Source organism: Canis lupus, chromosome 2 (genome assembly GCF_011100685.1).
Source record: "Canis lupus familiaris isolate Mischka breed German Shepherd chromosome 2, alternate assembly UU_Cfam_GSD_1.0, whole genome shotgun sequence".
In the NCBI taxonomy this organism is placed as follows: Eukaryota; Metazoa; Chordata; class Mammalia; order Carnivora; family Canidae; genus Canis; species Canis lupus.
Window position 1 is genome coordinate 78557696 of NC_049223.1, and position 24873 is coordinate 78582568.

At 46.3% G+C, this 24873-nt stretch overlaps 1 protein-coding gene and 1 long non-coding RNA gene across 2 annotated transcripts in view; one reads left to right on the forward strand and one right to left on the reverse strand.

Annotated features, from left to right (window-relative positions):
* The window catches only part of MICOS10 (mitochondrial contact site and cristae organizing system subunit 10), a 34135-nt gene extending 25400 nt beyond the window's left edge, over nucleotides 1–8735 (reverse strand). Inside the window, exon 1 of the mRNA XM_038531785.1 lies at nucleotides 8583–8735. Within this exon, the coding sequence (XP_038387713.1) occupies nucleotides 8583–8646 (64 nt within the window). The 5' untranslated portion in view covers nucleotides 8647–8735. The remainder of the gene's footprint in view (nucleotides 1–8582) is intronic.
* On the forward strand, nucleotides 7283–15992 carry LOC119870466. The gene is made up of 2 exons (XR_005356110.1): nucleotides 7283–7385; nucleotides 15847–15992. It is a non-coding gene; the product is annotated as an uncharacterized LOC119870466 (long non-coding RNA).
* The last annotated feature ends 8881 nt before the right edge of the window (nucleotides 15993–24873 follow it).

Sequence of the window (24873 nt, forward strand, 5' to 3'; positions counted from 1 at the left end):
CAAGCGGACATTTTTCCAAAGAAGATATACAAATGGCCAGTGAGCACATGAAAGGAAGTTCAACATCACTAATCATTAAGGAAATGCAAATCTAAACTACAATGTGATACTAGCTTACATCCATTAGGATGGCTACTATCAAAAAAAGGAAGGAAATAACAAGTATTAGTGAGAGGTGAAGTAATGGGACCCTGGTGCACTCCAGGTAAGAATGTAAAATGGCCCAGCAGCTGTGGAAAACAGCGTGGCAGATCTTCAAAACGTTAAAAATAGAATTACAATATGATCCAACAATGCCACTTCTGGGTATATCTCAAAAGAACTGACAGCAGGTCTCCAAAAGATAGTCGTATACCCATGTTCATAGCAGCATTATTCACAATAGTGTCCATGAATGTCCATGAATAGTGTCCATGAATAAGCAAAATGTGTTACACACACCCACACCCACAGTGGAATATTAAGAGTTAAAAAGAAGGAAATTCTGATGCTACGACACGGATGAACTTTGAGGGCATCACACAAAGTGAAATAAGCCAGTTTCAGAAAGACAAGTGCAGTATGATTCTACTTACAGGAGGCACTTAGAAGGGTCAAAATCAGAGACAGAAAGTAGAACCGAGGTTGCCAGGGGCTGCCAGGATGTAGGAATGGAGAGTAAGTGTTAAATGGGTACAGAGTTTCAATTTTACAAGATGAAGAGTTCTGGTGATAGAAGGTAGCAATAATCCTTACAAATGTACTATCATTTACTTGCACATTTTTAAATGGGTCAGATGGTTAAGTTTTGTTATGCGTGTTTTTTAAGATTTCATTTATTTGGGCAGGCCCGGTGGCTTAGAGGTTTAGCGCCGCCTTCAGCCCAGGGCCTGATACTGAAGACCTGGGATCGAGTCCCACAGGCTCCCTGCATGGAGCCTGCTTTTCCTTCTGCCTGTCTCTAACTGTGTCTCTCATGAATAAATAGGTGGAATCTTAAAAAAAAAAAAAAAAATGTGGAGAAGAGATGGGAAGTAACCCATAAGGCTATGAGGCTTAAATGCAATGACGTACATAAAATGTAACGTAAAACGCCAGTATCTGGCAGCACAAGCTAAGTGCTTGATAAACGGCAGCCACTAGCCTCGTTCTCTGCAGAAGCCTCTGGGACACCGCCCGGACAGTTTCCAAGGCCTAGAAATCAGTCCTCCACCTGGTCCACCTACTAAATGCCGACAAATGCTCCAAGGTGGAACTCCAATGTCACCACCTTCTTGGCACATTCCTCAGAAGGTAAGCCCCTCGGGGTAAGGCCAATGCCTATTATCTGTGCACTGCACCCCCAGGCTTCCCACAATGCCTGGCACTAAATTGTTTGGAGAAGTATACATTAATGGTTACTATTACATATATAACTGGAATACTGATCATCGGGCTTCCATACTACCCGCAACAACAAGATAAAAGCAAATGTGACAATTATTTTAACTTATGACTGCTATCCTTCATTCACATGCCTGCAGCTAATAATTATCAAGTACAGGTAATATCCTAACTGCTGTAGAGAGAGTATCTCATTTTACCCTTACTTGTAACAACCCCCGAGGAAGGTACCACCATTCTATAGATGAGGAAAATGAGGCACAGAGAGACACTTTTGATACCTTTTTTTCTTTCTTTCAAGTGAACTCTACGCCCAATGTGGGGCTCAAACTCAGGACCCAGAGATCAAGAGTTGTACACTCTATAAACTGAACCTCAGAAAAGAAAAGGAAAGGACCAGGAATGCCCCATAGTCCACTGAACAGCACACTTTCTAGGGCTGCTTCCCAATGTCCACGGCCTGTAATTTTCCCTGTTACTAAGAAAATGAAAAACGCACCTGTGCTGAATACATCTGGCTGGCAGGGACAGGCTTTTCCAGGAAAGCACCGCAGTTTTGGGCAACCCCTAGCCCAACCACGACATCTCCTTCCCCTCTTCTAGATCTCCTAACCAACTCACAGGTTAGTGAGACTAGATATTGGTACTCTGGCCTCACAGTGGGAGTGAAATGTGGGGAAGAGGGGAAGAAGGACCCAATCCATGGTCCAACTTTACAAGTCACATTATGAATCCTGGAATTGGATTTTCCTCAGAGCCTCCTCAGGCAAATCTGCAACTCTGAGGCCCGGACCACTGTCACACAGACATCAACTTGGTCATGAGGTCACAGCCGGGCAGCACAGATCTCCAGCATTCAAGAGTGAGTTATAACAAGGCTCTGGGGGCAATGGCAGTACTTCCACGACCCACACGTGCAGAGCTTAGAGATCCTCCTATCCCAAGGAAGCATCTCCCTAAGTCTCCGGGCTGGGTTTTTCTCATCTCCTGAATTATTTTCCCAGGTAAACAGAAAATAGATATAACAGCCCATCCAGTCCAGAGTGATGAGCACAAGCTGAGGGCACCAGCTCTGCTCAGAGCTTTTAAGCCCTCTATTTTGGCATGATAGCTATGCCTTCTATTCTCATTAACAAGAAGATGTGATTGATTCATGTGGGTACACATATGAGACAAATTACTCGCTATGTACAAGGGAAGCGAACGGCCCAGCCCATGAACAGAGTGCAAAAAGAAAACCAGAGCATTCAAAAAAATCTGATAAACCTTAAAAATAAATCCATAAAATTAGCAAAAAACCATTAATGACGCATTCCCATAAAAAATAACGGAACATGCCATTCATAAAATGTAATATTCCTCACTCCTTTTTAATTTCCTGCAATAAGGCTTTGGCACTACTGCTTAAACCAACATCAGCCTTTACTTGTTTAAATACAAAAGTGCTCTCTGGTTCATGTTTCTTAGAGGACTACTCCCAGACATTTCTAATACTACTTTATTATGAAGATCTGACAATAATTCACATTCCCAGATGAAATAAAAAGTTGGTAAAAGTCCCAAGATTACAGGGACACATGATCAAACATGTGAATTGGCAGAAATTCACATGAAATCTACCTTACTTGACTTTTCTTATTTTTTTTTCAGAGTTTATTTATTTTTAAGAGTTTATTTTTTAAAGAGAAACACAGGGAGACAGAGACACAGGCAGAGGGAGAAGCAGGCTCCCTGCAGAGAGCCTGATGTGGGACTCATCCTAGGACCCTGGGATCATTGAGCCACTCAGGCGTCCCCTTACTTGACTTTTTAATTTAAATGCTAATTCAAAAATAAATAAAAATAATTTTTAAAATAAAAAATGCTAATTCATTTGGTTAATAAACACACACTGAGGAGGAAATATGGGCAGAGAATGTATTTGCAAAATTCTCGGCAATACATATCATTCATTTAATAGTAATCACTGTATGCTTCCTCTATGCCAGGGGTTAGGGGATCAACAGTGAACAAAAAAAGTTTCTGGGTCTCACTGAGTTCACATTCTAGTGAGGAGGGACAATCACATAAAGAAACAAATCACAGATTTCAGATGGTGATATGTGCTACTGAGAAAAATTAGGGACGTCATGGAGTATAAACAGGACACCTAGGAACTTATTCAATGCTAACAAGTTTATTTTAAGAAAAAGATACATTAATCTCAAACTTTACAGAGGAAGTAGGCAATGCACATGAGTGGCAGGAATAACACGGGCCAAAGAGAAGGGCAAAAATGTGAGGGGGAGAAAGGAAAAGAAAGGAACAGGAGCTGAAAGAGAGAAACAGATGTGTAAGGAACAATGGCCTATTGTGCCTATTACAGGGAGGCATGTGTTTTGTTTTCTTTTGTTTGATTCATGGGCTTGATATATTAGGTCAAACTATTAGAAACCACCTATCCTACCACGCTCCTATTACACACAAAATAAACTGATATTTTAAAACCAAAATTAACAAGGAAAATAAAACTGTTTGTCTTATGACAGCGGAGGGTATTCATGAATAAACGTAGCTCTTCCTATAGGACAAAATCATAGAATTTTCTGTTGAGACATTGCTCAAGCTTCAGAGTAAGAGATCCATGAAAAGCAGTTGCTTTTATGTTTTTTTAAAGTCTAGGGGATGACTGGGTGGCTCAGTGGTTTACTGCCTCCCTTCAGCCCAGGGCATGATCCTGGAGTCCCGGGATAGAGTCCCGCATCGGGCCCCCCGCATGAAGCCTGCTTCTCCCTCTCCCTGTGTCTCTGCCTCTCTCTGTGTCTCTCTCCTGAATAAATAAATAAAATCTTAAAAAAAAAAAAAAGAAAGAAAGAAAGAACTACTGTCTAAAGTACAAGCTTATATGCTCTTTAACTCGGCTGTACTACATCTAGGCTAAACGTGAGCAATGAAAATAGACATTTTTCAGCAAACCAGTGGGAGAAGAACAAAAACACTTCACATTTAAGGCAGCCAAACACACAGAGAAATGCTCACAAAGGGAGCTGTCCATTCACCCTGGCTTCCCTCAGTCAAGCCAGAGCATGAAATTCCCAATATGGAGCTGAAAGCCTGCACTGGCCCCTTCTTCCTCGCCTACATCTTCTCCGAAACCTCTATCTTCTGGCAGGCTGCCACTCTGAGTCTCCACCTCCTTCCTGAAGGACAGGGCAGCAAGCAGCCAAGGAGGTTTGAAGAGTCCCCATAACCTCACCGATTCCGGGAATTGGGCCCAATACGCTCACTATAGAATGTGCTCGTCTTCACCGACTCAAAGACCTCTCAGACCAAAGCCTCCCCAAGTAACGCATCTGTGCTTCATCGATTTTAAGCACTTTCTCTAAGCTCACTACTAACCGGACAATGCCCTCCAAATCTGAACTCAGTTTCTCCAGCAAAATTAAAACCCCCTACTCAACTGCATTATCATTCTCAAACAATTCAACCATGTAAGCAGAAAAGCAACCAAAGTCATGACCATTGTTCTCACTGTTCTCCTGCCATCCCCCCATGGTCAGTTTCTAGTCTTTCATTACTTCAGATAAATGAGGTATACACACACACCCCTCTTGTTTTGGGTCCAGCTCCCATCAGTGAATCACCCCTTAACCATATATATATATATAATTTTTTTTTTCTTTCTAATGAGAGCTAGAGAGCAGGAGCAGAGGGAGAGGGAAAAGCAGACCAGAGCAGGGAGCCCGATGCCAGACTTGATTCCAGGACCCTGGAATCGTGACCAGAGCCAAAGGCAGACGCCTAACTGAGCCACCTAGGCGCCCCCCCTTAACCACATTCTAACCTTAGAGTCATCTTTGTAAGAAATGGAATGAGGCAAAGTTAACCAGTTGGAGAGAAAGATGAATAAAATAGCATTTATTGAGTTCCTACTATGAACTTGGCACTGTTCTAGCCTAGGAGGTGGGAATTACTATCTCCGTTTTATAAATGGGGAACGAAGTTGGACGTTTCTCAAGTACACCCATTCCTCTCTGGTCTAACAGAGCAGGCTTTCATCACTTCACATTCACAGCACCGCTGGCCTCGACTCCTGACCTGTTCTGTATAAAACACTGCCAGAACAATCATACCAAAATTCCATTTATATCACATCAATTCCCCGTTGAGGGAAGTGAAATGCCTTCTGCTCCTCTATTTGCCCACTGACTGGCCCAGAATGCAATAAATATTTGTTGCTTAAAACCATCCCATGATTCTCCACCAGCCTAGACCTAATGAGCCCGAGAAGCAGAAATAGATCTTTTAAGACAGCCGTGTTGAATATGCACCATGCATGTAAATAAAAAATCCAAAGGCAACTCAAAAGCCTTTCAGATAAAGTGGAATTTCTCTCAGACATTTCACAATTCTGACTCCACCCAAACCAGCCTCCTTCAGGGAGGAGGGGTGTTGGACTTAGAATGCCTGATTCTAACTCCTGCTCCAACACATCTAGCTTCTTAACGTCTCTGTGCTTCAATCTCCTGCTCTACAAAAGTTCACCTGGCCTCTGTTCCAGTTCTCCCGCCCTCCCTGACCATCCATGTCCAAGTCATTCTCCAGAGGTCAGATGAAGGCCCATTTTCCTTGCAAACTCACTGGATGACCTCAGCCCATCACTGAGGGACTGACTGGACTCATAACAGCTCTACTGCAGAAAGAGCCTGCATCACTCATTTCAACTTTTACCTGTAATCCTGTATCACTGTGCCTCATTTAATTATTCTCTTGTGTGTTACCCCCACACCAATGTCCCACTCACGTATGACAGCGACGCTACTCACAGCCTCAGGTGATCCTCAGTGGCACAAAATATTAACGTCAACAATTATCATGACCACCATCTGTTGACTATGTAAGTGCCAGGCCCTGTGCTCAGTATCCTATGTACTTTTACTATCCTTCAATCTTCCTAATCATTTTAGGTAAATCTTTTTTTTTTTTTTAAGATTTTATTTATTTATTCACGAGAGACAGAGAAACAGAGACACAGGCAGAGGGAGAAGCAGGCTCCCCGTGGGGAGCCCGATGTGGGATTCGATCCTCGGACCCCAGGACCACAACCCAAGCCAAAGGCAGACGCTCAACCACTGAGCCACCCAGGTGCCCTAGGTAAATCTTTTTAGCTCCATTTCATAGTGAGGGAAGGGAGCCTACGCAAAGATACAAAACTAGCGGGGATCCCTGGGTGGCGCAGTGGTTTGGCGCCTGCCTTTGGCCCGGGGCGCGACCCTGGAGACCCGGGATCGAATCCCACGTCGGGCTCCCTGCATGGAGCCTGCTTCTCCCTCTGCCTGTGTCTCTGCCTCTCTCTCTCTCTCTGTGACTATCGTGAATAAATAAATAAAATCTTTAAAAAAAAAAAAAAAAAAAAAAAAAAAGATACAAAACTAGCGAGGACAAGGGTGAAGTGCCAGAGAGGTGACTTCAAAGTCAGCTGTCTGCCTCCCACTCTTTACTGCCATCATGCTGCTTAGTACTTACTGTGGTCATTTAATATCTACATGTTAAATGTGAGTGGTTTACAATAACAAAAATTGTATTCCTTGGCTCACTTACAGAATAACCCATTCTTTTTTTTTTTTTTTTTTTTTTTTTATTCATGAGAGACACAGAGAGAGAGGCAGCGACACAGGCAGAGGGAGAAGCAGGCTCCATGCAGGGAGCCCGACGTGGGACTTGATCCCAGGTCTCCAAGATCACACCCTGGGGGGAAGGCAGCACTAAACCGCTGAGCCACCTGGGTTGCCCAGAATAACCTATTTTTTTTTTTTTTTTAGAATAGCTCATTCTATTTTTTTTTTTTTAGAATAACCCATTTAATAAATGATTCATACCCAAGCCTTTACTTATACTAACTCATAATCCTAACAACTCTGTGAGATAGTAACCTTGGCTACTGTCAATTTACAAATGAGACAGAAGGACAGAGGGATCCAACAACTCGCCCCAAATCACAGAGATGAGAAGCGAATTCAAGGCTGTCAAGCCTTGGCTGCCAAGTAAGTACTCCTCTTATTAACTCCTTCTCAACAACTTTTTTTTTTTTTTTAATTTTTATTTATTTGTGATAGTCACAGAGAGAGAGAGAGAATGAGGCAGAGACACAGGCAGAGGGAGAAGCAGGCTCCATGCACCGGGAGCCCGACGTGGGACTCGATCCCGGGTCTCCATGATCGCGCCCTGGGCCAAAGGCAGGCGCCAAACCGCTGCGCCACCCAGGGATCCCTCAACAACTTTTTTAAGCACAAGAAAACCGAGAAAAGGCCTAGAGATACAGCAGTGACTAGACCACAAATCATCTCTGCTCTCATGGTGCTCCCCATCTTAATTCCCTTCCAACCCTGTCACTCAAAGGGCACAATCCTAAATCCTCTTCAATATTCAAGCTTCCCATGCAAAAAAACAAAAACAAAAACAAAAACAAATTTTGGATAACAAGAGCCAGTCCTCAAAGAAAAAAAGCGTGGGACCTGAAGCCAGAAAACCTGAGTTCAAATATCCAACTTTGCATGGGGCGAGCGACTCTGTCGCTTACCCGACCCTGGACGCATCGGTTCACCTCTCCGCGTCACCGCCTGTGGGAGCTGACGTCATGCGTCGCACACCTAGCACAGCGTGCGGCCCTTAGGACGGGGCAGTGACGTCATAATCCGTGTCGTCACTGAGCACGTGTTGCAGGCTCCGCGGGAGTTACACCAGGGACACCCCGCCCCATCCCGCCCCCAAAAGTGTCCAGTGTCTTACTTCCCGGGGCAGTTCTCATCCGAGATCTGGAGGTCTCCAGTCTCAAGGCCGCGGGCGACTCGGGCGCCAGGCGGTCGGGCTGCGACTCGGCATTGACAGCCACGCTCGCCAGGGCCCGGCGGCGTCCACAGGCGGCTCCCCGTGACCTTCCCGGGAAGGCGCTGGCTTCAGCCGCCGAGCTCGGTGCCCCCTGACCGGGCTCCACGCCCCGCCCGGGGAAATGCGGCGGCGGGAGGGCACCGGCCGCGCCCCGCAGGCCGCCCTCTGCCCGAGCAGCTCCGCAGCCCTGAGCCACCTGCCGGCCCGACCGCGCCCGCGCCCGCGCCCGCGCCCGCGCCCCGGGGCTGCAGCAGGCCGGTCGGCCCGCCCTCCCCCGGGGGCTCCCCCTCCAACCCCGCCTGGACAGCGGGGCCCGGAGCCGGCCGCCCGGCGCGAGGCGGGAGGCCCCTTACCTATCTTCACGACCGCATCCGCCATGCACCGGTCCCACTTCCTGCCGAGCTCTGAATCCGACATGTTCCCCACCCGCGGCTCCCGCTTCCCTTAAGGTCGGGCCCCGCGCGCTCCGACTCCCGGCAAGTCTCGCGAGAGCCGGCCGCCGCTTCCAGGCCCGGAAGGCCGGCGCCGGCCTGCCAGATATCGCGAGACGGTCTGCACGCGCCCGCCCCTTCCGGTCCCCCCTCCTCCCCCTCCCCGTCGGTCGTCAAGGTGACGGGTTTGCCGGGAGGCCCGAGGTGACCCTGACCTTGGAGCCGCGCCTACCTGAGCCCGCTGCGCGGCTGACGGGCTGCCCAGGCGGCCCAGGCGGCCCAGGCGGCATCCAGAGCTGGTCGGGAAGGCCCTTCCAACGCACCGGCTCCCGACGTTGGCCTTGGCAATTCCTGGGGCAGATGAGGGCGCAGCGCATGATTTATTCATTCCTGTTACTCGTCTTGGCTGTTTCGACTGATTGCGGCGGGGCTCCCGCCTGCACCCCCAGCCGCCGCGGAAAAGCCACCTAGGGCAGAGCTAAGGGATGCTCTGGACCAGCCGCCCCGGAAGGGTCACCTAGGGCAGAGCTAAGGGATGCTCTGGACCAGCCACCCCGGAAAGGTCACCTAGGGCAGAGCTAAGGGATGCTCTGGACCAGCCGCCGCGGAAAGGTCACCTAGGGCAGAGCTAAGGGATGCTCTGGGGACTCGGACACGCGCTGGACCTCCTTGTCCCCGCGCTGGACCTCCTCGTCCCCGCCTTCACTTTGCTCCGCGGGCTCCCAGGACCCGGCCTTTCCGAGTCCTGCTCCGGACTCGAATCTTTAGGTGCCCTCCCAGGGTTGCCCTAAGGGTGCACCCATCCATCCCCCCTTGGCTCTGCACACTGTCCCAGAGCAATTGCAACCACTGCCAACCTCCATCTCCAGATGCAACGGTCCAGCTCAAGCCTCCTGTTCACAACTCAGCCTTTCTGCTGCTGGCGTTGGCCTCAGCCCGCCTTCCCCTTTTACATTCCCCCTCCGACCAACAAATACACATGTGAGCTCATTCGTCCTCTGATTAGAAGCTGTCAGTGAGGGTGGCGCAGCAGTTTAGCGCCTGCCTTTGGCCCAGGGTGCGATCCTGGAGACCCGGGATTGAATCCCACGTTGGGCTCCCGGTGCATGGAGCCTGCTTCTCCCTCTGCCTGTGTCTCTGCCTCTCTCTCTCTCTCTCTCTCTCTCTCTCTCTCTGTGACTATCATAAATAAATAAATTAAAAAAAAAAAAAAAGCTGTCAGTGACTCCCATCTGCCTGTGGGATATTGTGGAGGCCAACAAAAGTAAGGCCTTTCCACCTCCAGTTCGGCGTTAGCACAAGTACAGACCTCTCAGGCCCCTGTGCTTAATGCCTGTGGCAGGAAGTCCCATATCAGAATGAGAACAGAGCTTAAGAAATTCCTCCACCCCTTCTGGAAATCCCCTAGACCAGCCCATAAAAATCCAGCTGAAACCCACCTAGGGGTCCAAGTCCCTGCTCCGCCGTGTCGGTTATACTTGGACCCAAGCTCGAGCTTGTTAATAAACCCTCCTGTGCTTGCATCGGTGTCAACTCCTTGGTGGTTTCTCGGATTCGCAATCTTGGGCACAACAATATATGCCCAAGCCTCAAGGAGTTCATTCTAGGAAGCTTACACTTAATGGATCTTAGAGCACCACCCCCTTCCCAACCTCATCTACTAATAGAGCTTACAGCCCCCTCTATCCTCTTGTTGTCCAAGTAGCTTGCCTCTCCCATAGAGATCTCTACATTCTGTAGAAACAGCTCTTTATAGATGTTTGTATCTGCCAGTAAAACTAGAAACTCCTTATGGGCCTGAGCTGCCTCTTCATCTCCACATTCCGGGCACAGAGCAGAATGCCTCGGACAGTAGGATCTTCTATGAAGTGCTTATTGAACTGAATTGAACTCATTTACCCAGTAATTTATTCATTTATTCTTGGCAACTTTATTTTTTTTAAGATTTTATTTATTCATGAGAGTCAGAGAGAGAGAGAGGCAGAGACACAGGCAGAGGGAGAAGCAGGCTCTACACAGGGAGCTCAACGTGGGACTCGATCCCAGGACTCCAGGATCATGCCCTGGGCCACAAGCGGCCCTAAACTGCTGAGCCACCCAGGCTGCCCTCTTGGCAACTTTAATAGTAGAACTCCTGTGCCAGTCCTTGCTAGACAGAGCCCCTTCCCTCAGGAAGGTTTTCTCCATGACCACCTTTCTTCCAGCTCTCATCTGAGCTACATTTCAGATTGTATTGTAATTCTTTGTGTACAAATTCTTGGACCAAACTGGGAGTTCTTCGGGAATGAGGGCTGTGCCATTTTTTGCATCTCCAGTGACTAGCAGAGGGCCTAGTGTGTATGGAGTCTCAATAAATGCTTTTTGAATGGATGTATAAATGAATGACTGATTGAATGAGTTAGAGAAAAAGATTCTCTCAGAGTACCTGGCTGGTTCAGTCAGTAAGGCCTGTGACTCTTGATCTCAGGGTCATGAGTTGAAGCCCCATGTTGAGTGTAGAGCATATTAAAAAAAAAGGGGAGGATCCCTGGGTGGCTCAGCGGTTTGCCACCTGCCTTTGGCCCCAGGTGCGATCCTGGAGTCCCGGGATCGAGTCCCATGTCAGGCTCCTAGCATGGAGCCTGCTTCTCCCTCTGCCCCTCTCTCTCTATCGTGAATAAATAAATAAAGTCTTTTAAAAATTTTTTTAAAAATGTTCTAAGGATATTGTGTAATGTAACAGTTGTGTTGAAAAAGAAAAAAATTTAACTTCATTAAATACCTATGAAGTGTCACAAATAGCACCGGGCATTTCCTATAATTCCATTTATCCTCTTAGCAGATTGAAATTGGTATCTTCATTCTCACAAATTTGGAAACTGAGTCTCAGAGAAGTCATGTGGAAGATGCACAAGGCTCTGCATTGTGTTGAGTTAGAAACTGACAGAGGCATTTTTATTGGATTCAAGAGAGTTGTAAACTTTGGTAGAAGGCAGAGAGCAACTTACAAAAGCAATCAGAGGCAGATGGTATAGCGTGAATTCTGGAGCCAGGCTGTCTGGGGTCTGATCCCAGCTTTGCCATTTCCTAGCCTTGTATCTATTATTCTCTCTTTCCACAGTTCCTTTCCCAGCACGATGTTTTGTTCACTGCTGTATCCCCACTGCTAGAACATTATCTGACAATGTTTGCCTGATAAATACATGGTGGTGGTCGAATGAATAAAATAAATGAAAATTCCGGAGTTTTTATAGCTCTCGGAGAACAAAGACCAATACAAGTGTGGAATATATATATTAAAAAAAAACTGCAATACATTCATTATAAACTTAGTTATGTTTGAAATGATTAAAAATAGATTTCTCAAGCAGGAGCGCCTGGGTGGCTCAGTGGTTGAGCATCTGTCTTTAGCTCAAGGTGTGATCCCGGAGTCCTGGGATCGAGTCCCACATCGTGCTCCCCGCAGGGAGCCTGCTTCTCCCTCTGCCTGTGCCTCTGCCTCTTTCTCTGTGCCTCTCATGAATGGATAAATATAATCTTAAAAAAAAAAAAAAAGTCCCAATGCTGGAGAAGGGAGTTACAAACATGGAATAGGGGAACCCTTGCAAGAATTCTTCACTGTTGGATTAGAATTGAATGTATTGGTATGAATTCATGGTATTTAATATAATAGAGATAAATTTAAATATACGTATGTGTATTTCCTGATCCTGTCTGCTTAGAGGGTGTAAAACCACAACACTGGGCCCCTGGGTGGCTCAGTTCGTTAAGTGTCCAACTCTTAATCTCAGCTCAGGTCTTGTTCTCAGGGTTGTGAGTTCAAGCTCCACACTGGGTGTGGAACCTACTTTGAAAATAAATAAATAAATAAATAAATAAATAAATAAATAAATAAATAAATAAATAAATGCAAGCAATGACACATCAGTAGCAATAAGCAAGCCCAGCTTTTGTCTTCTAAATACCAGGACTCCTTAGAAAAATGATGGAGACTCCAGAGCTGGAGCAGGGAAAATACAAGATGACCCTGGAATGTCTTCTTGTGTCACAAACACAAAGTAAGGAAGTCTTCAGAGGTTAACAATGTCATGCCAAAATGTTTTTATAACTCCAAACTGCCAAAGGAGTGCTTGGTTCCTAACTGGAACTCTGTATAAGTCACTGTTATCACAGCTAGGACTTCTCCCAATGGTATGAAACAAGTTTCATGAAGATGAAGTTTGACCTTCAGATGGGTAAAGACAAGGGGGATCCCTGGGTGGCTCAGCGGTTTAGCGCCTGCCTTCAGCCCAGGGTGTGATCCTGGGGTCTCAGGATCGAGTCCTGCATCGGGCTCCCTTCATGGAGACTGCTTCTCCCTCTGCCTGTGTCTCTACCTCTCTCTTTCTCTCATGAATAAATAAAATCTTTAAAAAAATGGGTAAAGATAGAGTCTTGCAATAAAGCAATTCCACAGCAAGAGAGCCAGCATCCTTTTATACTGAATAGGAGAAAAATGAAAAAGTGAAAACTGTCACTTAAGTAGTCTAGATGTCACCCTCAACTGATTACTCAGGTACACATAAGCTCTTTGTTTAGTTTACTAGATTGTAAATCCAGCTTAGTTAACCAAGCAGATTAGAATATTTTATAGCACAGCACCTGCATAAATAAAGGTCTTTGCGATTCCAAGAGGGTCTTTTTTCCCCTAAGTTCCCTTCAATTAAAAGTGAATTCCTTTCCTTTTTCTTTTTTCTTTTCTTTCTTTCTTTTTTTTTTTTATTTTATTTTTTTTTTTTAAGATTTTATTTATTCATGGGACACCTGGGTTGCTCAGTGGTTGCACCTCTGCCTTCGGCTCAGTTCATGATCCTGGAGTCCTGGGATTGAGTCCCACATCAGGCTCCCCTAAGGGAGCCCGCTTCTCCCTCTGCCTATATGCCTCTATCTCTTTCTCTATGTCTCTCATGAACAAATAAATAAAATCTTTCTTAAAAATGGAATGAAGGGGTCCCTGAAAGAGAAGACGATGAAGACACTTTGGAAAATCAATGCTTTGCAAATAAGCAGACCTACTGAATTGAATAGTGCCCCCTGCCCCCAATTCATGTCCTTCCTGGAACCTCAGAATGTGACCTTATTTGGAAATAGGGTCATGGCAGATGTTATTAGTTAAGATTAGATCATACTGGAATAAGAGGAGCCCTAAATCCAAAATGACTGGGGTCCTTATAAGAGGACAAGAAAGACAGAGACAGGCAGATGCAGGAGAAGGTGGCTGAGTGATGATGAGGGCACAGACTGGAGTGATGTGGCTGCAAGCCAAGGGATGCCAAGGACTCCTGGCAATCACCAGAAACTAGAAGAAAGGCATGGAACAGAGTCTCCCTCTGACCCACCAACCAGAAGCCAACCCCGCAGATGCCTTGATTTTGGACTTTTAGCCTCCAGCTCTGAGAATAAAGTTCTATTATTTTAAGCCACCCAGTCTGCAGTACTTTGTTACAGCAACCCAGGAAAACAAGCTAATAGGGAACTGGCTAGATGGGAAATCGGAAATTGTGAGCTGGATCTCAGTCTACACTGACATTAATTGTTGGTTGTGTACATACATGGAGCAGCTCCCATCAGTTGGGCCCCCCATCAACTCTCTCTTCAGATTCTCATGTTTGCTTCTTCCCCTTGTACTGTGGACATAATACCGGTAAGGTTCCCACTGTTACTAACTGCGAAGTATTGAACTCTCCTCCATGTCCCACTTTGAGCGTACCACGTGTTTCCTACCAGGATCCTGGCTGCTAAACCCATGACAGACCCTTCTCCTCCCCTGTTCTCTTTCTGGCCCATCACCTTCTTTCCTAGTGCATATCAAAATTTGCAATCATATTCTCTGTGTACTCCTCTCCTCTCTGCCCTGCCCTGTTTCTCCCACCAGACTTTACATTCCATGAAAGCAAGGACTTCATGGGTCTCATGGTCATTGTATCCCTAGTGCTCCACATGGTATCTGATCATATTGAAAGCATTTTAACTAATATTTCTTAAAAGAATGAATGAGGAGCAGGAATGATGGTGTGTGTGTGGGGGGGGTTCTTTCATTTCCACATCTCTAGCACCAGCTGTGCCAGGTACAAAGTGGTGCTCAGTCAACGCTCTGTGTTCTCACATGGCCCCCCATTGGAGGCCAGAGGGTCCCAGGGTGGGACACAATTGGAGGGTAACAACCAGAGCAGATTTAAGTGTAGCTTTGCGGTCAGTATGTGTTTGAATTGATGTCAGAGAGAGCTTGAGTCTAAGGGAATGCTTGGAAAGATGTGTTTGAAGGTGCATTTATATGCATTTGAAGGTACACTGAAGGGGCATGGAAATGGATTTGTGAGAGAGTGTGAGTTTGAGACAAATACCATCACTGAGTTACTTTGGATTTAAATGTATGAACTTGAGAGTAAGAGTTGGTGCACGTGTAATCATTATAGCCTGAGTGTTGATAGTTCAAAGGCCAACCAAAGCCATGGATTTATCCACAGGACAGCTCTCCTGGTCAACTTAATGTGAAGTTAGCTTTGATTTTTGTCTGGATTGTATGAACTCAGCCATAATGAAGTTACTGGCTATCACTTGCCTGTTCTGTTTGGTTAACAAAAAATTGGGGATTTCTTAGTCAATGCAATTCATTTGGTAGGGAAAATATATTTTTTTCTTAAAGATTTTATTTATTTATTTGAAAGAGAGAGAACACAAGCAAGGAGGAGGGACAGAGGGAGAGGGAGAAGCAGACTGCCCACCGAGAGAACCCAACACGGGGACTGGATCCCAGGACCCTGAGATCATGACCTGATCCAAAGGCAGACACTTAACCGATGAGCCAACTAGGTGCCTCTAGTAGGGAAAATATTTCTAAATATAGGCTCCAAAGAAAAGAAAAGAAAAAACTTTCTTGGCAGAAAATAGGTTGAGTAACTTCATTTTTATTTATCTTCTGTCTCACAGCCATATAGGTGGGTGTCTCAGCCCTGAACTGGCATTTAGGTCTGTCGGGTTCACAAGTTACACCTCTATGGGAATGTAAGTTAGCATAACCACTGAGGAAAACAGTATGGAGTTTCCTCAAAAAAAAAAATTAAAGATAGAATTACCATATGATCCAATAATTTCACTACTGGGTATTTACCCAAAGAAAACGGAAACACTAATTTGAAAATATGTAAGCACCCTATGTTTTTTGCAGCATTAGTTACAATAGCCAAAGACACGGAAGCAGCCCAAGAGTCCATTCACAGATGAGTGGATAAAGAAGATGTGGTGTCCGTATACACTGGAATATTACTCAGCCACAAAAAAAAAAAAAAAAAAAGAACGAGATCTTGTCGTTTGCAACAACATGGATGGAACTACAGGGTGTTACATAAGTAATATGAGTCGGAGAAAGACAAAATATCATTTCATTTATGTGTGGAATAAAACAAAACTAATGTAACATAATTGTGTGTCAATTATATTTCAATTTAAAAGAAATCTAAATACATAAATAAGAAAAAATAAAGTTATACCTTTATCTGGAAAGTTGATGGATGGATTTCAGAGGGTCTTTCCACAAATCCTTGAAACTATGCAAATCTTTATGGATGAATGCATATATTTTTTGAGTCCGTAGCTTGCCTCAGATTGTCGAAGGGACCCACGGATCCAAGAAGGTTAATGGTGGACCTGGAGCCAAATACAGGCCTTGGGGAGGACTCCAGTCCCTCCAGCAGAGGGCAGTGGCACCCACAGTCGCTGACCTTCTTGACCTTACAACACTGGTGTCGAGATCCTAGTGGTTGAGCCAGGTAGGCCTGACCTAAGAGCACCAGAACACCGAGCTTCCCCTGTTCTTCCCCTGTTGGGTCGGTTTTGAATCCCATTTCCAACACCCAGGTGCCACATCATGGGATGTGTGAGTTCTCAAATAGCGGCTCTGGGGAAGGCTCCCTTCTATCAACTTCTTGAAAGGGCCTGGAAAATTCTTCCCAGGAACATATATTTTTTCTCAACTTTGTTGCTCCTTTGTCAATGCTGGTTTCTCTTGCCTCCTTCGTGGATATGTTTAGGCCACCAGGACAAACACTGACTCAGAGTTCCTGGTTGGGAGACATTTTTCAATGGAAACTTAAATGAATTGACTATGACTCTCAGTTGGATGCCCTTGTCTACAGAATAAACAATTCTCCCATTTACTTAACATTCAAAGCCTTTCGAAAAGGCTCCACTCCCTCTCCAACTCTTTCTTTTCATGGGACTTTCTCCCATACATTAGGTCTCCTTGGTGGCCAAACTATCCTTGCAATTGCTTTGGACTTTCTGACAAGCTCCTGAAGGGATCTTTCCTTCCCTCCTGTTTTCCTGTCTTTCCCATCCCTCAGCCCCATCCTCCACGGAGCCGTCTCCAGCTGAGAAGCAATGGAACAAGGTTAAGGACTCTGAAAGAATGAGGAAGCAAGCCACACAGATACTGGCGAGAGAGAGTCTTGTAGGCACATAGAAGAGCAAGCACAAAGGCCCTGGGGTAGGAGTCTGCTTGACTCTATCTATAAAGGCACAGTGTGGCTGGAACGGAGCGCACAAACAGGAGATAAAATCAGAAGGGTGGTAGAAGCAGATGGTATAGAACCTCTCAGGCCATAGCAAAGCTTGGTTTTACTCTGAGTGAGACGGACAGACATCAAAGGCTGGAGGGGAGGAGTGACCACTTGCGTTTGAAAGTGTTGAGAACAGAATGTGGGGGCGAGAGCAGAAACCGAGAGCTGGACAGAAAGACTCTTGTGATCATTTAAGAATTACGGGAAAGGAGGCAGTGAGAAGAGCTTGGCTTCCAGATATATTTTGAAGGTAGAGCTGATAGGATATGCAGATGGATGGGATGTGGGTTTGAGGAAAAAAGAAAGAGGACTTAAGAACAGTTCTAAGATTTTGGAAGTGAGGAAAGAGAAAGGTAGGAGTTGAAGCTGTGATAGAAGAAAACAGGCGGGGGGCACCTGGGTGGCTCAGTGGTTGAGCCTCTGCCTTTGGCTCAGGGTGTGATCCCGGGGTCCTGGGATCGAGTCCTGCATTGGGCTCCCCGCACGAAGCTTGCTACTCCCTCTGCTTGTGTCTCTGCCTCTCTCTGTCTTTCATGAATAAATAAATAAAATCTTTTAAAAAAAGAAGAAAACAGGAGGATGGAGTTTGTGCAGGGGAACAGAAGCAGGAATTGGGTTCTAGCTAGCTTAAGTTTGGAGCTGCTGAGACCCAGTTTATGGGCTGCCCTATATTGCCTCCCTCCCCATCCTCCCCACTCGCTCTTGACTCAAAGAAAGGCCTGACCACCACCGCTAATGGCCTCCTGCTGCCTCAGCCTCTGGGCCCCATCGTGCCTGCTGTCTGGGGACCTGCACAAGCTCCCCGCACCCGGCCCACATGTCCACACACTGAGGCTACAGCTTCTCCAAACACTTCTGAGCCCAGATTAGGCTCTAAAGCATGGCTGGGAGAAACAGCCTCCTAGGGAGTCCAGAAAGGCCGGGGACCACAGGCCTGACGTGCAAGGGGTAAACTCTTATCATTGAGAGACAAGACATAAGAAGGAGCCAACAGATGAAATCTATTTCCTTCTACAGGCCAGAAATAAACTCTTCTCCTTCCTGCGAGGCAGCCCTGAGGTGCTGTGGTCCCTCCTGACACACACACACACACACACACACACACACACGGCCTCTCTCTGGACATGTTCCCGTGTGACCGAGCCGCTAGCTGTGTTCTCTTGTGAACATATGGCTAGCTAGATAATGCACCTCTCTGTGTTTGCTTGCCCTCCTTCCTTGCCTCCTTTCCCCTTCCCCCGCCCCCCATCTCTGCCCTGGGATTGCACTCTTCCAACAGAGCATGCCCAAGCATAAGCTGGGCCTCGGGGTCTGATTTCTAAGGTACCCAGGCTAAGTCAACATTTGAGGGGAAATACAGAGTAAGCAGAGGGAGAGGTCAGTGCAGTTGAAAAATGGGGAGTTCAATGCATACATGTGCTTCTCTAAAATCACCTAAGGAACAAGTATAGAGGAGGAAAAAGGAAGAGCAAGCGCTGAGCCTATGAAAGTCTAGCCTGGGGAGCAGAGGATGAATCAGCAAACGAGAATCAGAAGGAACAACCGTGGGTGGAAGGAAACCCAAAACGAATAGTTTCCTGGAAGCCAAAGGATGAAAAAAATGTTTCAAGAAAGAGAACATGACTGGCTTGGTCCAAGGGAGGTGAGGACCCAGCCGTTGGATTTCTCACCAAGGTGGTTCTTTGGGGTTACGTTGACAAGGACGGTGTCCTCGGAGGGGTCGGAGCCAAAGACTGGAGATGGTGGGTTTGAGAAAGACCAGGAGGAGAAGGGTTGGAGACGTTAAGTGCACCGATCTTTCCGAGGAGTATTTCTCTAAAAAGGAACAAAGAAAAGCGGTGATAGTTCGAGAAGCAGTGGCATCCAGAGCAGGTTTTCAGGGTCAGAGGAATTAGTCATGTTTGCAGGCAGATGGGAATGATTCAGGGAAGAGGGTAAAACTGGTGGAACAAGGGAGAGACTGCAGCCTGCAAGATCCCCTGCAGAACCCTGAGGGTTTAGATTCCATGGGGCTGCAAGTAGGAGGTTGACTTCTGACGAAAGAGGGAGAATGCGAGACATCTGGAATTTCCTCTCCATGGATGCCTGGGTCTCTAGGGCCCAACTTTTAAAGTTGAACATTCACTTTTTGATGTGGTTAGAATCCCTGAGCCCGCAATATGTTCCCGAGAGAATTTAATTCAATGGGAATCTGGCGTGCATCTGTGACTAATTAATGCTGATCAAAAACAATTAAATATTAAATGTCAGTGCTGTTACCTGGTTCCTTACTAATAATTGCAAAGGGCTGAATGTAATTATCAAGTCCTGACCGCCATAGGAACCAAGTTCATGTTAAAATAATGAAAGACGAAGACTGAGCTAATGAAAAAGCAGATTTTGTGAGTTTTTAAAAAATATTTGAAGCAGTGAAATGCTAAATATCAAAGTGAGGGTATTGCTTAGAGTTCTCCTCAGCATATGGGTTGGGAAGGGCCTTCTCTCTAAGAGAAATAATGGCAGCACCACTTAGCAATGTAGGGAACATCTCTAACCGTTCCCCCCGCAAGAGAATATGTCTTCAAACGCGGATAACTATTATATGATATACATAAAATGATGTAATTCATTCAACAACTGTTGAATGAGGACTTGATCTGGCCAGTGCTTGAATAGTCCTATAGTAAGCTTTGAGGATAAAGAAACGCATACGACGAACCCTCTGTCCACACAATCTAGTCTGGTGTTTCTCTGGGGATGCTCTGATGTCCACATGGGGTGCTTGGCTCCTGTCTCTCCACTTTCCTGCTCCCTGTGAGATCGGGGGGGGGGGGGGCTGCTGTTTTCTCCTGGTTTAATAAACAATACTCTTGTTTTCATATCCTGCACTGCTTGTTTTGGAGTGCTTTCTTTTTAATGATGGGGGCAGAAATGCCCTTATTTTGCCCTCTTGGAACTGGCAGGCAGGCCCCCACGATCCCTGTGGTCCTGGCGAGGGGTGGGGTGCATCCAGCAGACCTGACAGACGGGCTGCTTCTTACCCGTCGGCGCAGTGTGGGAGTTCGAAGCACAAAGACCAAGCAGTGACTTGGATCAGTGTGGTTGCCGAGAGCCAGGAGAGTGAGTCAAGCCCAGAGGACCATCCAACACAGAGATGGGTGGAGAATAGGAACCATAGTACGAAGCCAAAACAAAGAGAGTTGAAGACTAAGAAATTTATGAACGAGGAGTAAGCAGGGTAGAAAAACAAGGAGGTGGTCTGGAAGGATTCCAGAGACAGACTAGGGATGCTTGTAGTGACTTCAAATCTCGCCCCTGCACCAGCTTGAATGTGCTGCCCACGTCACCGGAAAGGATCATGGTGGATGGACAGTTTGACATGATCTCCTCCGCTGCCCATCTGAAAAGTGGTGAGCTCACTTCCTGAGAGTCCGAGTTCTGAGCTGTTGAAAACTGTAAAGTGCTCGTCTGATGCTCTTGGGATGGTACCTGGTACTCTGAGTTCTCAATCTGTAAGTAGGGGACAGGTGTAGTTTCCTCCCTCTGCTTTACAGACGCACGGGGAAGGTTGTGTAGATTAATGAGACTTGCATTCTGACTTTCCCCTTTGGCTACGCAGGATGCTCAGATAGAGACCATTTATCCTGAGAGCTCAGACACGTCTGTCTTCATCTGGAAGCTGAATGCAGGAGAGGGATGTAAGAAGAAGGGGAAGGGGAAGGGGAAGGGGAGAAGGAAAGGAAGAAAGGAAGAAAGGAAGAAAGGAAGACGGAAGAAAGGAAAGAAAGAAGAAAAAAGTCGCTACCTACATCGAATCCCCCCCTCACCGCCCTACCACTCCCCACTCCCCTCCCTCCCCACCCTCCCCTCCCTCACCACACCCGCCACCCCACCCCTCCCTCCCTCCCCTCCTCAGACAATCCCTCCACCGAAGACGCCAACAGAAAGAACGAAAAAGAAGCAACTAAATAAACAGAAAAGAAAACTCACAATTCTCTTTAGCATTCTTTGGGTGCTAAGCACTTTCCATGTGTTGCTTCCTTCAGTCTTTAATAGCCATCTGGCCTGAGCCTTCTAACCCACTTTTATACATAAGGAGAGCAGGCTCTTGTAAGCAGAGAATATGGAATTTCTTTTTTTTCTTTTTTTTAAATTTTTATTTATTTATGATAGAGAGAGAGAGAGAGAGAGGCAGAGACACAGGCAGAGGGAGAAGCAGGCTCCATGCACCAGGAGCCCGATGTAGGATTCAATCCCAGGTCTCCAGGATCGCGCCCTGGGCCAAACCAGTGCACCACCCAGGGATCCCGAGAATATGGAATTTCGACACAGGTCTCTCTGACTCCAAAAGTAAGATCTTTCCAGTACAGCGCAGGGACTATGGCTCTGCCCACTGCCAACTCTTTTCCTCCCTCCCTACTCATCTCAGAGAGAGAAACACTGCTTCCCGAAAGATGAAGATAAGCTGACTCGTGGCTGAACTTCCCTCTGAAATATGTGACTCTGATCTTTTGAACCATGAATAAAAATATTTGACTTTGACTTTTAATACGGCTAAATGTAAGAGATCCTCTTATCCTTTGAATAAATACATGCTGAACACCTACTTTTTAGAAGATACTGTGCTAGATTTCTGGAAGATCTGGACATGTACAAAATATACATGAATCATATAAAATTACTTTCATGGTTAAGATTAATGGGACTCTAGACATACTAAAAATGCCCAGTTTTCAGTTTGAAATTTGACTGGCATTCACAAGAGAGGTCAGAGCTGGACCTGCCAGTTGGGAAGTCACACACCTGGAAGTATTGAAACCTTGAAAATGAATGGATTTCTCAAAGAAGATAGAATTACACGGGATAAAAATAAAGACAACCAGAGAGCCTTAAATTACACCAATTGTTAAGAGCTGTAAGAGAAAGTCAACCCGCAAAGCCCTAGGGATGAAAGAGGAGGAAGGGATGAAGGAGGAAAAGGCAAACAAGAATAATAAGTCTAGAAAGGTCGTGCACACAGAGCTCCAAGAAGTGGAAATGGTCCAAAGTGCCCAGTGCTGTATAGAGGGCAGGACGAATGGAGTTGGTTTTTTTTTTAAAGTCATAAAGGAAGAGTATTAAGAGGTCAATGATTCTCTGCAGATGTGGCATCTTAAGACAGTAGCCAGAGCAGGGACACCTGGGTGGCTCAGTGGTTGCACCTCTGCCTTTGGCTCAGGTTGTGATCCCGGGGTCCTAGGATTGAGTCCTGCATCAGGCTCCCCACAAGGAGCCTGCTTCTCCCTCTGCCTATGTCTCTGACTCTCTCTGTGTGTCTCTCATGAATAAATAAATAAAATCTTAAAAAAAAATAAAAAGACAGTAGCGAGAGCAGAGAGACGAAGATACGTTGGGAATGCTGGTTCATTACACAGAGGTAAAAGGAAGACACACCCACATAATACCCACATCCAGAGTAGGCTCCAGAGGGGCTGAAGACCTAAATTTTTTTTAAGATTTAAGAGAACCCAACCCATATCAGTTGATACAGAAAGTGGTTTTAGGAAGCAAGCTAAAATGAGATTTTAGAGCTGGATCACCTGCCAGGTGCCTGACAGTGAAGACCCTATCATTGGTGGGTTGTGGAGTTCCAGCAGCCTCTCACATGCAATTACTGCGCAATTGTTAACATTTTCACTGGGGGTGAATGGAATAGGACAGGAAGGGAATTAATCGATGGGGGCAATTGCTCAATGGTTTCAAACACTGGAATTAGATGGCTATTCCTGGAGGCTACCAATGCCCTGGAGAAAGATGATGAAAGACCAAAGAGAGAGGGTGAACCAATGGAGGGTGAACTCACCCTCGTGGTCCTGGAAGATGGCAGTGGACTACTGCAAACCCTACCAAGGAACAGCAGCAATGGCAGCTGCTGTGCCGGATGTGATATCTTTGCTAGAGCAGATTAACGCAACCTCAGAGACAAGGCATAGGGTCACTGAATTGGCACATGCATTCTTTTCCATCCCTACCAGAAACGAAGACCAGAAGCGGTTTGTCCACATGGGACGGAAAGGGTGTATGTGCACAGTCTTGTCCCAGGACTATGTCAACTCTCCTGCCATTATCTAAACGGGCTGGGACCCCAGATCATCTCTTGAATAAGAACCAGTCTTGGCCCTGGATTATTTTATGGTCTAGAAAGAAAGAGACAGGGGCACCTGGGTGGCTCTGCTGTTAAGCGTCTGCCTTCTCCTCAAGTCATGATCCCGGGGTCCTGTGATGGAGCCTCACATCGGGCTCCCCGTTCAGTTTGGAGTCTGCTTCTCCCTTTCCCTCTGCCCCTCCACCTACTCCTGCTGTCTCTCTCTCTCAAATAAATAAAATCTTTTAAAAAAATAGAGACAGAAGGTAACCAATCACAAAACAATTTACTCAAGGATTGCTCGTACTAGTCAGGATTCTTGATTGTGATCGCAAGGGACAGAAACCCAATTCCAACTGGCTTACACAGAAAGTCCCAGATTCTAACCTCACGGATCAGGCTTGGCTGGTGCGTGCATCCCTGAACCCATCACTATGGTTTGGGGAATGGAATACTCTGATTGGCCAGGCATAGTCATGTGCTCAGTCCTGGGCACATGAGGGATGACATAGGGTTAAGATCTGCCCCTTGGACCAAAATCCAGGAAGGGAATGGTTCCCTAAAGGACAACTAAGGACAATCAAGAAGTTGGTGCTGAGCATGTAAAATAAGCAGATGTCCCCTGGAGGGCTCAAGTAGAGTGGCCATCTTCCCTGGGGAAGTCAAAGGAGGCTTCATGGAGGAAGTGGACATTTGATGCAGGCTCCAAAGAATGAGTAGGAGTTTATCAGGTGGGAAGGACATTCCAGGCAGAGGGCCAAGCAGGTATAGAGGCATAGAAGTGGTGAACGGGAGCTCCAAGTCTAGAGAAGAACGCAGTTCTCTGTGTGGGGGATGGGGCAGGAGACTGGTCCCCACTGGGACCAGTGTAGAGAGCAAGACACTGTGGACCCATGCCCAACACACTGATATGAAGTTATTATTGTCAAATATTAATGTGATGGGGGGGCCTGGCTGGCTTGGTTGGATGAGCATGCAACTCTAGATCTCAGGGTCGTGGGTTGGAGTCCTGTGTTGAGTGTAGAGTTACTAAAAGAAATAAATAAGCACTAAAAAATATGAATGTGGGATCCCTGTGTGGCTCAGCGGTTTGGCACCTGCCTTTGGCCCAGGGTATGATCCTGGAGTCCTGAGATCAAGTCCCACGTCGGGCTCCCTGCAAGAGGCCTGTTTCTCCCTCTGCCTGTGTCTCTGCCTCTCTCTCTGTCAGTGTCTCTCATGAATAAATAAATAAAATCTTTAAAAATAAAAATAGGGAAGCCCAGGTGGCCCAGTGGTTTAGCACCGCCTTTGGCCCAGGGCCTGATCTTGGAGACCTGGGATCGAGTCCCACGTTGGGCTCCCTGGAAGGAGCCTGCTTCTCCCTCTGCCTGTGTCTCTGCCTCTCTCTCTCTCTCTCTCTCTGTGTGTGTGTGTGTGTGTGTGTGTGTCTCTCATAAATAAATAAATAAAATCTTAAAGATAAATAAATATATAAAAATAAAAATAAATCCTTATAAACCAAGCATCTTCTGGATTCTGGGCTCTGTCACAC